Here is a 14,525-nt window from a genome sequence, read left to right as displayed (position 1 = left end):
TTTGACAGTTATTTAGAAATCCATGTCAAGTGTTGATTTAAAAACTAATATTATTCTATACTGAATGGATGAGTCTAAGCAAGATATTAAGATTATACCTACGTTATAAAAAAGTAGAATTTGAACTGAAAGCAGTATAATTTTATTATGCTTGTGACAACTTTCGTTCTTGTTAACCATGTGATGAAATTAGCATGTAGAAAACTTAAAACAGTGAAAAATAATAAAACCATGATAGAATGTACATACATATTTTTTTGATTACGTAAAAGTACACAGTTTAAGTATATGAACAAAAAATAACCTGACACGAATATTGCAGTTATGAAGCAAATGACTAAGCAAACGTGATGTCACTACACGGTGTTAACACCGCATTAGAAACTGCATACCATCTAATTGTAATCCTGATTCTCTTGAGTACAAGACTAGAGATGGTCCATTCCAGAAACTTTACGATGGGATACTTAACTGGATCCCAGAGACGTCCGGGCAATAAAGGTTACCCAAGACCTGGCTTGACAATATCTGGAGCAATTAGTCTTGCAGTGGATGAAATTAACAATTTACATCCAATAAGAGACAACCACACGATAAGTTTTACGGTTGCCGAGACGTATGGAGAGGAATCAGAAAGCATTTATAAAACTGCCCTTTTGTGGACTCAAGAGGTGGCTGTTTACATCGGTCCTCAAGAGACTTGTATTCATGAGGCAAAGATGGCTTCCAGTTTTAACCTCCCAATGATATCATATGTAAGTAATTTTTTTTTTTTAAAGTAATTTATGAAACAAATTGCACTATTATTCCACATCAACAAACTGATTATTAGGGTGGTTCAAAAAAACTTTTTTTCATTTAGAATCCAGGACACCCCCTATTTTTTTTACACTTACTAATAGTATTATGCTGTACAAGTGTTAGTTTCTTACTCAAATTTTAAGACGGTGTTCAATGAGCCCTTCATTTAACATTAGCCGTATCATACAAACTACCACAAATTGAGAAATATTTAATATCCCAGCTGTTTTTTTTTGTAAATAATTGCTTTATTGCAATGCATATGCATATTTCTACCGCATGTTATAATATGTAGCATTGTTTTTTCAGTTCGAATTACTTTTTTAACCCCCCTCCGCGTACTATTGAAGTTTGGGGGAGGGGGTTGAGCACCCTCTTTCATTGAAAAGGGAAGCTAAAATTCTTCCAGTATATTGCTATCCATAAGTCTAAAAATATTGAGGGGTGTCCCGGTATCTAGGAGAAACTTTTTTACATGCATTTTTGAGCCACCCTGCTGATTATAAAAAAATGCATAAGTGATTCGCAGTATAGTTAGACAATATCTACCCGAAACTCGAAACTCTTATAATTCATACATCGCTTAGCCAAAGTTCGTTTTTTTTCTTTTTTTTAAATTTTTCGTTAATAAACATAATAGATTCAAGCGTACCAGAGACAGCAAGTATTTCTACAAAAACCAAGTTATGCGTAAATTTATGTCATTTTTATTGTTACTCCGCACACACCATTATGTGTTTGGCACTTCTCCAATAATAATACAACTTTTATTTTCGTTGTTTTTACGGAATTATGTTAAGTAAATTAATAAAATAACGCTGTTGCGACATCCTTACTGTAGTATTTAGTTTTGGAAAAATGTTGTTTTTTGAAATTTAAGCAATGAAGGGAGGAAAACTTCGGCACTCTTTCAAAATATTTCTAAGGCTTCTGTTAAGCATTTTTCTTTAGATTTGCTTTTGAACTTTTGATGAATGATACTTAAGTAAAACGAAAATTGAAAAAATCTTTAACTGTTACCATACAGGTTTATTAGTACCAATTATGATTTAAAATTCCATTTCCATTTAGATAATACAAGCATTTTCAATTTGTGATAATTCCAGGAAAAAATGTTAACGTTTTCTTTGGTTTTGAATTTGAAAGTTTAGGGTTTGATATTTTATTTATTATTGATTGAATGTGTAATTATTACAAATGTTACATTTACTTATAACATCTTCTATTGAATTTTGGTTCAATTAACGAAACAAACGTTTTTCAAATTCACAAATCATTGAGATTTTATGCTTTTGACTCGATGAAGGTAGAATTTCAACTTACATTGGTACCAAACTAACGGAAATAATAATACGGAAGTGACGTAGTAGAAGGAAAAGCATTTGACGACAACTTAGAGATATATTGATAAATTTGATGACAAAAATGATGCGCCAAATTCAGTGGCTTGCGAACAGCGTACACGAACACTTGTAATCATGTTTTGTATTTGTTTTGCATTTTTTCTAAAAAAAATACAATTGTTATCGTAATACGCGGCTACTCATCGGGTAGTCTTATTGCTATGTTTTCAAATTTGCCAAAAATATAAAGAGACCTTGATGGAAAAATTGCTTAACGCACAGAAGACGTTAACACTAAATAAACAGGCGAACCAAATGACCTTTCAATTTTCTAATGCGGACAAATCACCAGGTACCGCTAGTTGTAAATAAAACTAACTTTTAGAGTGATATATAATTCGAAATTGATTGAGTTGTAAAGAAACGATCTTTTTTAAAGTGATTTTTTATAAACATGTACATGAGTTGAAATTTAAATGTATTATTAATCAACAAATGGGGCAGAGTGAAATGGTGAAATATTTACTGTGCTTTTAGTTCCACCTATTTAGTAATATTTAAACTATGTAGTAACATATGTAATCTATTCTAGTCTAGAAAAAAAATACCTCTAAAAATCAAAGCATTGAATAATACTTGCAATTTTCAAAAAATGATACTTATATTGTAATAGTTTGCGTCAAAAGTTATTTTTGGTATTATTAAATGACAAAGACTTTGTAATTAACATTTGAAATATTAGTTGCGACCTTCTTATAAACCATGCAGTAATTATCTAGTTAATATTACGTATTTTTTTTACAATTGGACAAGTACATGCGGGGCAAATTGGATTGAGCAAATTGAAGTAGTTAATTTTAATGACTTATTGAATCATTTATTAAAGCATTTACGAATTATTTACTAATTACTTTATTAAAATACTTTAATTCTTATTTATTCCTTATTTAAACCTTACCTCTTATTTATTCATTCATTTACTCATTTTCTTAATCATTCACTCTTTTGCTTACTAATTTATTTGTCCTCATGCCTATATAAATTAATAACTATTCCTTTATATATTTTAGTATGTTTTCATTCATTCATACAATCTGTTATTGACCGATTCATTTTATCAAAAATATTTTTTTTAATCAAATAGAAAATATTTAATTACAAAAATATTTGAATTTTCACTTTTTCCCATGAAAAAAAAGGGCAAAATTTCCCCCTGTTTTCAAAGCGGAAATTTACTGCCGAAAATAAAAAAATACTATTTCAAGTTTTATGGTATTTACTGTAATTTATTTATAATATTTACTGTAATTTTAAAAACATATTTCCAATTAGTCAATTTCGAAAAACTTCATTCATCCTAACTATTTAGCTTTTTACCCCACATACCCCTATATGAAGCACATATAATACGTTTTACTAAATTTGCAATTTTTTTTCTGATTTAAGTAACATGTATTGAACCTTTTTTTATTATAATAAAAATAATGTGTAATTAAAGCACCACAGTTAGTAATTGTTCAGTTCTTGTATGCATGTTAAGGTCTGGAGTTAAAGTTTCTGTAGTGTCCTAAACGGCATTTCTAAATTCCCTCTTGCGTCCTGTAGTTTTCAATTAAACGAAAGGAGTCCAGTCATTACCACTTCCGTTTATTGAATTTCTACTTGATTTTAAAAACTGTATACAATAACCCGTGAGATCTTCATAATAATAAAAAAAATCTTTGCGGTAAGAACTGCGTGCGACTGAATAATAGGCAGAATTGCGGTATTATGGTTAAGTTGAATTTATAAAAAGTCAAAAAACACGGTCATTCTAAAAGAATTGAAACGTAAAAGTTCTGACGAAAGAAAAACTCGGTGATGAAAAACCATCAAAAACAATCTTTTGAAAAACAAATACATAAATAAATAAACGCGTCACACACAAGAAAAAAACCTTTTAACTTACTACAAACGTTTTATTCATTCATTTTTTTATACAGAAGCTAGAGCTTTACAAACATAGAGGACTGTGTACAAAGCGCCTTGCCTCCAGATTTGCTTATGAAACATTTACAGACAAGAGAAGAAAATAAATCTTCTGAGGTCCCACGTTAAACGTCACAAATATTGATGCGTGGTTACGTTACACTACGCCAAGTCTTATTCGTATTCATTTTTTTTTCCTTTTTGAAAACGTGATTTTATTATATAAGGTTTATTTTTTAGTTGAAGGAAAAATAAATTTTTTGCAGTAATCTATAGATAATAATAACATCGCTTCGTGCGGTTAAAAATAACAAATGAAAAATAAAAGGACCTATCCCCTTTTAGAGAAAGCTTTTTAATGTATACCTTTTCAGCACGAACAAATCATGAAATGAAATGGCTTGCATTTATTTGCAAGTAATCCAAGTATTTCGTTTTCATGTAAATACAGTATGAATTTTAGATACCCAATTTGAAAGTTACTTACCACACAAAAACAGACAGGTTAATTGGCAGAACATTTCTCATTTTGGTATCCCACTTTTATTTTTAAATATTTCTTTAAATTTATAGAAACTCTTGTTTTTGTTTTATGTTTTAAGGGAATTTTTCTCATATACATTTTTTTTATTCCCTTTTTTATCACTTTTAAGGGGTTAAAAAAGATAGAAGGTTAGAACCAAAAAGATAAACATTGCATGATAAAATTCAGGAATTTAAAGTCATTATACGATTTAAAAACTAAAATCCCATCACTGAACAGAAATAGTTGTACAGTTGCAGAGTTGAAAAGATTTTTTTTTATTTTATGCAAATATATGTTAAAATTTTAAATAAATCTAATAAACTTAATAAGTTTGGCATTTTATTCAGTGATTTCATATAACAAAGGTTTAAAAATATAGGTTTTGTTTAGTAAACATTTTATCCCTTATAAAACAGCAGTAAGAATAAAGTATAAATATTGTTTTTGAAGTATCTATATAATGCTAAAGCCGAGCTTTTACAATTGTCTAAAGACTATTTCTGCAGGAATAGTTCGCACTAAAATTACGAAAAATCAATATATGTTTGTTTTTTATTACAATACTGGAAATTAACGATCAGTTTGATGTGTTTCTTCCACATTACCTACAATCTTAAAGGCATATTTCTGCAAAAAAAAAAAAAAAAAAAAAAAGATTTTCCTTCTTTAGCATTATCTTCAAATAGCCCCAGGAGAAACTAATAATGCCGTTCTGCATCAAGAATTTTTTCAATCTATACTGGAGCGGTATGGAAATAACTTATTGTTCAAAATGTAATATAGCACGCTTTTATCGCGAAACTGCCGAAACTTCGTCGCCATTTACACAAGACTCAAAGAGATCGTAATTTTAAAAGTTTTAAACTACCTTGTACCTATATGTATGAGAAGAAACAATTCTTTGAAACGGGAAGTGAAAAATGATGTTTTGTTGCGCTATTTTCCGAAATATGTCTTCAATCCATCACATACGTTTCACATGGAAAATTTAAATTGAAGAATTCCAACTGTACTTGTTAATTTGAAGGAATTTACAATTCATTTAATTTTGTGCTGATTTAGTGTTGCTTAATTCGTAAGTTTTTTTAAATTTCTTATGCGAAATTCGACACGGATATGTAAGGAAAAAGAACTTAAAATGTAAGGGTTGTCTAAGACAGCGAATGGCAATTAATCTACGCTACGACCTTTGTGTTAATAGTGTTGTTGTGAAATAATGAAATCTAAATTGAGAGAAAAATAATGTTCCATATCAGTTAAGTATTCCAATTAATATTTTACTCACCAAAGCCTTCATTATTTCGTCGCTTTTTGAAACATTACTTTTCTTGCAAGAATATAAATATTATTTTAAAGTTAAAATTAACCTTAACAAAGATAGGAGTATCAAGAACGTGACTCTGAGGATGAGAAAAATTAAATTTATATGAATATACATTGTAATAAAAATAAGACTAACTCAGATCTTTTTACAACGATGGCAACCATTGATGGCATATGCATAAACATCTACATGCCGGTCCAAAGATAATTCGAATTTTGTTTCTGATAATGGTTGAAAGTTCAATTTGGGAGAACTTCATAAATCAACGCATGGAATATAATAGTTAAGTATCTTTCAGTAAACGAGCTGATGTGTTCATCACATGACTTCCTTTTACTTCCAGTTGAAAGATAATAGTGCCTCGGAGTGAGCAAAAAAAAAAAAAAAACACTTTAAACACTTTCATTCCAAGTTTGTTGCGAACCGAAGCAAAGAAAACGTTTTATACAGACAAATTTTCCCAATGTTGGCAGTTTTAATGTGATTCAATGGTTAATTCTCTAAATATGGCCAAACTGAAACCAGATTTCCAAAAAAAAAAAAAAAAACCCCTCCAAATTCATCGCCAAGTTGGCGACAAAACTTGGCGATCAAAAGCTTGACGATATATTGCCAAGTGTTAGCCAAATTATAGCACCGCTTGAGTTTACATTGAAATTAACAATGATTTTACCCCAAAAAGGTATAAAAGACCCGCTTTGGAACATCCGAATGCAACCAAAAGAGAAGGTGCACAACTAGACCCCACTTGAAGTCTATATTCCAAATTTCAACTTTCTAGGACGATTCAACTTTCTAGGTTCTTGAGTTATGCGAGATACATACACACGTACGCATATACATACGGACGTCACGAGAAAACTCGTTGTAATTAACTCGGGGACAGTCAAAATGGATTCTTCAGGTGTCTATACGTTCTTAGGCATGTATCCACGTGTTGTCGGTTTGAAAAAAAAAAAAACAATATTCATTCGGGGGCGAGCAAAATATAAATTAAGTACGATTTTTGAGAGAAATTTTTTTGAGAATACAATACTTCCTTTTTCTGTAAAAGGAAGTAAAAATGGGATTGTAGGTCGCCTTTGATAAAGTAAAGGGGACCGACAATTCTTCGAAATTTAAGCTAAAAAAAAACTTTATTTTAATCTACTTTCAATGTCGTGAGGGGGAGGAGTCTTCGGAAGATAATTTGTAATCAGAGTTTGAACTGGAGAATATTGAAGATTTATATGAAGAATTCGATATTTCAGAGGAAGATTTTACTGAGCTAGAAGATCCAGAGATAACGTCAATATTCAGATTGGTGTTTTTGTATTGGTGAAATTCGCTGGCAAGAGAACTATTGAATATTTTCTTGCAGAAATTATTTCTATTGCTGATGATGGGATATGAAGTTAAATATCTGAAAAAATATCCAAACTGTCAGAAGTTCACAAGAAAAGATCCTACCATTTATCAAGTTGACAAAAAGGATATCATATTCAAGCTAAAACACCCAATACTATCCGGTTGGTCTGAAAGGCAGCTACAGAAGTTAACAACTGGAATTGACTTATCTAATTACAATATTGGTTAGAAATAAATGTAGCTTAAAAAAATAATCTTGAGTATGGTTTTTAGAAGCTAGAGCATCTTGTTATTTTATTAAATAAAAACGATGGCCAAATTAAAACCAGATTAAAAAAAATCGCCAAATTTTCCGCCAAGTTGGCGACAAAACTTGGCGACCAAAAGACTGGCGATATATCGCCAAGTGTCCGCCAAATTGTAACACCACTTAAGTTTGCATTGATATTAACAATGATTTCCCCCCAAAAAGGTGCAAAAGACCCCCTTAGGAACATCCGAAAGCAACCAAAAGGGGAGCTGCACAACTAGACCCCACTACGAGTCTATGTACCAAATTTCAACTTTCTAGGACATACCATTTTTGAGTTATGCGAGATACATACGCACATACGCACATACGCACATACACACATACGCACATACATACAGACGTCACGAGAAAAGTCGTTGTAATTACCTCGGTGATGGTCAAAATGGATATTTCGCGTGTCTATACATTCTTAGGCACTTTTCCGCATGTGGTCGAATCGAAAAAAAAACTCAACATTCATTTGGGGGTGAGCAAAATGGAAATTAAGGGCGATTTTTGAGTGAAAATTTTTTCGCGAATACAATACTTCCTTTTTTGTAAAAGAAAGTAAAAAAAATGTTTAGAAAAGTGTAGAGTACGTTATAGTTTTTGTTTAAATGAAAAGTCAGCCTAAATGAAGAAAATAATTTCAATTGTTGGAAAATACTTAAGCATACACGAAAAATGGTAAAAAGGTAGGCATGGCATATAATATAACGTTATACTTCTTTGATTTGCGAAGTTTAACTATTTTCTTTCGAAGTGCTCCGGCATTCACTTTTGCGTTCTCTTAACTAGCTACAGACACAAAGTAGAATTTAATCAATACCTGATAATGTTTTGTTTTAAAAATTTGTGCAGTTGTGCAAATGTGCTCATTTGAAAAGGGAAAATAAATTTTCTACTTATTTATTTTTGTATTAGTTGCTTATAATTATACTTACAAACTCAAATGTAGTAATTTTAAAATTATTATAAACAGAAGATTTGATATTTTACCAGAACAGCATTGAGGCCATATAATATTGTTTGACAAAGAACAATAAAAACGGATTCGCTTATAACGAGCCTTTATTTAACGATAACCCGGATTCAGCGATAAACGAATGCGATTTGTTCAGCATAATGTTAGTTCTACAGGAGCTTAACTGGAATGTAACGAGCATACATTTCTTAATGCAAGCAAGATTCATAAAATGTCTACTGAATTCCAGCTCTGTTCATCTTCTCTTTTAAACAAATGCTTTCAACAATCTGAATCAAACGAAAAAATGAAATGAATCCTCAGAAAATTTTATTACGGCCTTTTTCAGTTTTATTTGCTGAAGAGAGAAAAAAAAAACACTAGAATAACGAAAGGGGTCATTTTAACCCCCAAGTGAACTAGATTTTGCTAACTACACCTTTCAATTTTCATATAAGAAGCTTAATCCTTCCTTGAGTATTCCTAATCGTTCGGTCAATGAAAGGATTCACTAGTGTTTTAGTCAAATGCTAAGTCATTCTGTCCAGTCCTTTTAACTTAAAGATTGTATGTTTAATTACACTCTTATTTTACTTATTCATTTAACGTGCATAGTTAAAATAGTAATAAATTAGTACTGTAGTTTGTAGAAACACAAATGTAATGCGTGTTTTAACATACGTAGAAGCTTTTATTTATAGATTTGTATGATAATGCAATAACCAATACTTCTCAAAACAAATGAGACTATACACACTGAGAATTTGAGATATTTTTTATTATTTAAAATTTGATTTATGCAATTTAGTTTTTAAGTTGGGAAAAGTGGCGGAAAGTAGTACCCTACAAGTAGCGAAACTCTGTAGCCTTTACATTTTTCTCGTAGTTTGTAGCATAACTCTCTACTTTTTAGACCAATTAGTGTAGTAAGTAGGGAGATACCAAAAAAAAAAAAGTGATTTGTAGCAATTTTTGATATTATATGAATCTGACTGGTACACCAGAACGTCAGGGAAATAAGTATTTTCGAAATAAAAATCTGACCGTCTCCATGTATCTATGTATGTACGTCATTTTAACTGTTCAAGATCGGTAGCGTTTTGAGGTAGGAACTAGGTATCAAAAGATTCGTAATTTTTTGAGGAAGCATGTAAGCCGTATCGTACTTTCGTACAATTTTAATTACCGGAGGTATTAATTAGAAATGTCAATTATGATCTTTGTTTTTTCTTCCTGTTTCTCGGCTAAAAAGGAATTAATTAATGCAATTCTAAATGTTTAATTAGTAGCATTAATTAATTAATAGTAATCAGTTGGATATTAATTCCTACCGCCACCGGCGATACGAAGGGGGCGGAGCCACTGCATTTTTCGGCGTGTACACATATCCACCGCAGATATTTTGTATAAGCCGTAGTAGGTGGCTAGTCTAGTCTTCCTGGAAACTATTAAATATAAGACTTATATAAAAATACTAGCTGACCTGACCGTTGGTGCCATATGTTCAGTCTGTATGATGCCTTCTGTTTTTTTTTTTTTTTGGCATCATTTATTTACAGAGTTCAATTTTCTTAATTTCTCAATATTCTCTTTGAATTGACCGTGACTTAGAAAGATAAGAGCATGTATGTGTAATATATGCAAAAACAGTAGCACGATGCTATGTTATGCATTAAAACAGCTTCATTAAGTCAGCTAAGAATGACCTGTGAATTTCTCTTTGTGATTATAACCGTGATTAAGCCCAACTTAGTAACTTTTAAAAGAAGCATGTTGATATGCCTTTTTTATATTTTCCCGTTATTAGTGAATAACACCAATTTATTACCTTTTTAGTTTTGGCCATTATGTAAGTCGTCCTCAAATAAGACTGCGCTTATGATCCAACGTTCTAAATCAGTAAAATACATGCATATTTTTTTCAGATCATTTCAATGAGAGGAACATATTTTCCCCCGTAGTTTTCGAAGGTTGTTACTTCCTAAAAAAATAAAGTTCTAAATACTTTATCAGATTAAATATATTCGATAATTTCTAGCCTTTTTAACTATGAAAATTAGCTCCAAAACCTTGGAAAGCAATTTCTTAATACTTTCCATTGTTAAATTTAGCTAATTTTAGCGTTATTTTTTCTTCTATTCAAATCCCAAAACTTTTTTCCTTAAACTTATCTCCTACAACTTGTTAAGTAGTGTGTACAATTTAAAAAAAATGTATGTAATTATATTTGGGGGTGAAAAAGCAGTTGCAGTTATAGTTACTTCATGGTAAGAAAATAGTTGTAGTCAACTGCCAAAAAAAAAAAAAAAAAGTTTTACCGACTGCTATTTAAGAAGTAGTTATTCTGTAGAATGGTTATTATTACTTTTTGAACTGTCATCCAGTTACTTTTTAATTATTTAAACTCAGGTAATGCTTTAACAAAATTTATATTCCATCGGAATTTAAATAGTTAAAACATTCATATTCGAAAAATTTAGGTAAAAGAGACTTAAGGAAATAAACCTTTTTAAAAGATGAACTTGTCCTCATTTTTAGTACGTAGAAAGTTTAGATGTAACATGGATCAAAAAGTATTGTATAAGGCACTTAGAAGCAAAGCTGTGTATGCGACAAAACTTGAATTTTAAACTTATAGAAATTGCAAATTTCCGGGAGAACACCAATCCGCTAATCACCAATCTAAATCAAATTTCCTTAACTTTGACAGGTGCAGGCAATAAAGCGTGATATAGAGAAACTATTAAGCTAAAATTATCATATTACTTGAACTATACTCATGTCTGACTCATATTTCTTTCGTCATTTACATCCTTTTGCTACTTGCTGCACTACGTGCAGAAGAGCAAATCCGAAACGTGTAACTATACTCCTCTTGTTTTTACTTCGTATTTTTACCAAAGCAATGCAACATAAAAATGATGTTTTTCTTTAGAAGTTCCTGGGTTATTGCTTTTTCGAATTGAAATGTTCGCAAAGCCATACTTTATACTTAACTACGCAAAGCAGGTGCTCGAAACGACTTTTTTAAAAATGTTCACTTAAGAGAAACATGTTGAAGGCCAATTATTTTTCTTAAGTATATAAAGTTTGCATCCATATAAAGGTATCTTTAAACTCATTTTATCATTACAAGTATTTTTGAATGTAGAAAATATATAGAATTGTTAATTATAGATATATAAGTTTTAAAGCATCCAAACGGCTTTTAATTTTAACGAGTAGTTTTTTTTTTTTTTCATTTTTCACTAAAAATATGTTTTTAAGAAACATATTTTTGTTTACTCATTTGTTGCCAGTCTTGGTAAAAATTGATGCTTTTTTAATTGTTTTAAAAATTTTAGTGCAATGTTTAAAATTTAAAAAGAACTGAGTTAAGACTGTAACTATTCGTTTTCTAAACTATTTATTTCTACCAAAACGAATCATGTTTCACAAGATTCGATGAAATAATTAAGTAATTGTCTTCCGGGTTTACTACGTTTTAAAATCTCTGAGTGATTTCTGAAACGGAGTTAATTACTTTATTTATTTAGTATTGTATTTGCTATTTTTAGCCTATTTTTCAGTTAAAAGTTAAAAAACGGCAAAAAAGGCATGAAGGAAGTCTTAATGCATCAAAAAATCAAAAATAGTCACAATATTTTATAAATATCGAGTTGAGCATCGAGATGGGAAAAAATGCAACTGTCATCTAAACATATAATAAAATAAGATGTTTGTGTGTGTGTGGCGCGCTTCCCGGGAAAACGGTAAGGGCTAGAAAGATGAAATTTGGTATACAGTTGCAGTTTTTGCCGAAGATGTTCACCTCGGGCTTTGATTTTTGAAATTTTAATTAGAAAAAAAGTTATTTAATGTTTTATGTGTTTGTTTGCACTTTTTAGTACGTTTTACCTCACAGACCCCGAACCAATCGCACCACACAAATATTTTTTGTACTATAGTGTAGGAAATTTAATTTCAAATATGATCAAGGAAAAAATTTTGAAGATAGAACAGTTTTTGTATTTTTTATGAATTTTTGAAAAAACTTTTAATTTGCATTCTCTCCTGGGTTTTATTTTTTTCTAATGTCATCCTGCGAGAAGTATCAAAGCCTCATTTCTAAAATTTAAGTTGGTAATAAATAGTAAAAACATTTCGCCCTCTTCAAAAGAAAAAAGTTCTTAAAAATACGCGATAGTTTTTTTTTTTTATAATTTTTTTAATGCTGAACACATCACGTCTTTCCACGCATCGGTCGAAAAAAAGCGTTCTTCAATCTTTTATGTTTCTGACGTCACTATTTGGATTTCGATTCGATATTTAGGATGGAATCTTAATCGCAAACAAATGTTAATCTTTTTTTTTACTATATAGTTTACTTCTACATTTTATGAATTTATAACCACGTGTTTTTCCGGCAGAGCTTGCTTTTTTTCTTTCCTTTTTTTTTTTGTTTTATTTAGGGATTGCATTTATTTCTTTTTCCATCCCCCCCCCCGCCCAAACTGGACGTTTTGCTGTATCTATATTAATCTACATTTCATAGCTGTGCGCATTTACTTCAATAAAAACAGCGAGATTTTTTTCTTTGTCAAACGCTACTTTTTGCACACCACGGGGAATTTTGGGGATAACTTTTTTTTTGCTCTACTTGAATAAAAAAAAGCGATTTTTTGAGAGATCTTTGTTTTTATTAGGAAATGGGTGGGGAGGTTAAAATAAATAGAGATGGATAAGAAAATTAAGAGATAGATCGTAAGGGTAGATAGACGCCGAAGGCCGCAATCTTGGCTTAAAAATGTGATTGGCACAAAAAAGGATAGAGATGGATTGATTAATACTGCTAAATTTATTTAAACAGCCGCCGAAGACGGCAAATTTGAAGTAAAAAGGTAAATGAGCCAAACGCCGTAGGTGGCTGCCTGCATAGAATGGCGAATGGCGTAAGAAGGCGAACCAGCTGGTCGCCGCAGGCGGCTATGATGAAATAAGATGTTTATGTGTGTGTCTGTGGCGCGCTTACCGGGAAAACGGTAAGCTCTAGAAATTATTCTATTCAAATTAATAATAGTATAGATATAGATTGATTGACACCGCCACGAAATTTATTTAAGCAGCCGCCGAAGGCGACAACCTTGGCGTAAAAAGGCGGACCAGTTGGTCGCCGCAGGCGGCTAGTGTTCTAATAAAAATTAGATCATCCATGACTTTAAGGGACCAGCAACAAATTGAGAAAAGAAAAACAAAAAAAAAAGTTTTTTATCTTCTTTCGAAGGAAATAGCTGGTAAAAAATAATAATATATGAAAAAAGTTTACAAACAATGAGAAATTTATTTTTATATTTTTGTGAAAGTATCACTTACATTCACGAAGATTAAGTAAACTCCCAATTATCCGCTAGCGGATTTTCCGTGGGGCGGAAATCCGCGGGGCGGGGAGTCAATCAACAATCAGAAATGTGCATTTTTGCAGCAAAAAGCAAATACTTTGGCTGGTTTCTTTCTTTCGAAAACTTGTAAAATTAAACTTAGTTTATGTTTTATTTATTTATTTGCTTATACATATATGTATTTATCAATTGTGCTTTTTTCATCGTACATACATTGGTTTTGATGTTAAGTTATAATGTGAATAATAATTAAATTTAGTATAAAAATACAAAAATAATAGTAATAATAATAATTAATTAATTTGAATTTTGACATCGTGAATTCAAATTATGTTTTTCGCAATCACGTGGTTTTTTTTTTTGTTTTTTTTTGTGTGTATGGGTATGTGTGTATGTAGGCGTGTGTGTTTGTGTCTGTGTGCAGGCATGTGTGTGTGTGGGTATGTGTGTATGGGTGAGTGAGTGTATGTGTATGTGTGTGTGTCCGTGTGCGTGTGCAGGTGTATGCATGCGTGTGTGTGTGTAGGATATGGACGCAACCTGGAGACGGTTTCGCTAGAGGAGCAGCATCGTGAGACCGGT

At 31.0% G+C, this 14,525-nt stretch overlaps 1 protein-coding gene across 1 annotated transcript in view; it reads left to right on the top strand.

The window, feature by feature from the left end:
- Positions 1-434: 434 nt before the first annotated feature.
- The window catches only part of LOC129220910 (guanylate cyclase 32E-like), a 126,739-nt gene continuing 112,648 nt past the window's right edge, over positions 435-14,525 (top strand). The window contains 1 exon segment of the mRNA XM_054855344.1: positions 435-755. Within this exon segment, the coding sequence (XP_054711319.1) occupies positions 435-755 (321 nt within the window).

The sequence above is a fragment of the Uloborus diversus genome, chromosome 4, assembly GCF_026930045.1.
Source record: "Uloborus diversus isolate 005 chromosome 4, Udiv.v.3.1, whole genome shotgun sequence".
Taxonomy (NCBI): domain Eukaryota; kingdom Metazoa; phylum Arthropoda; class Arachnida; order Araneae; family Uloboridae; genus Uloborus; species Uloborus diversus.
Note: the sequence above shows the minus strand (reverse complement) of the source record. Positions and strands in the feature narration are given on the sequence as shown.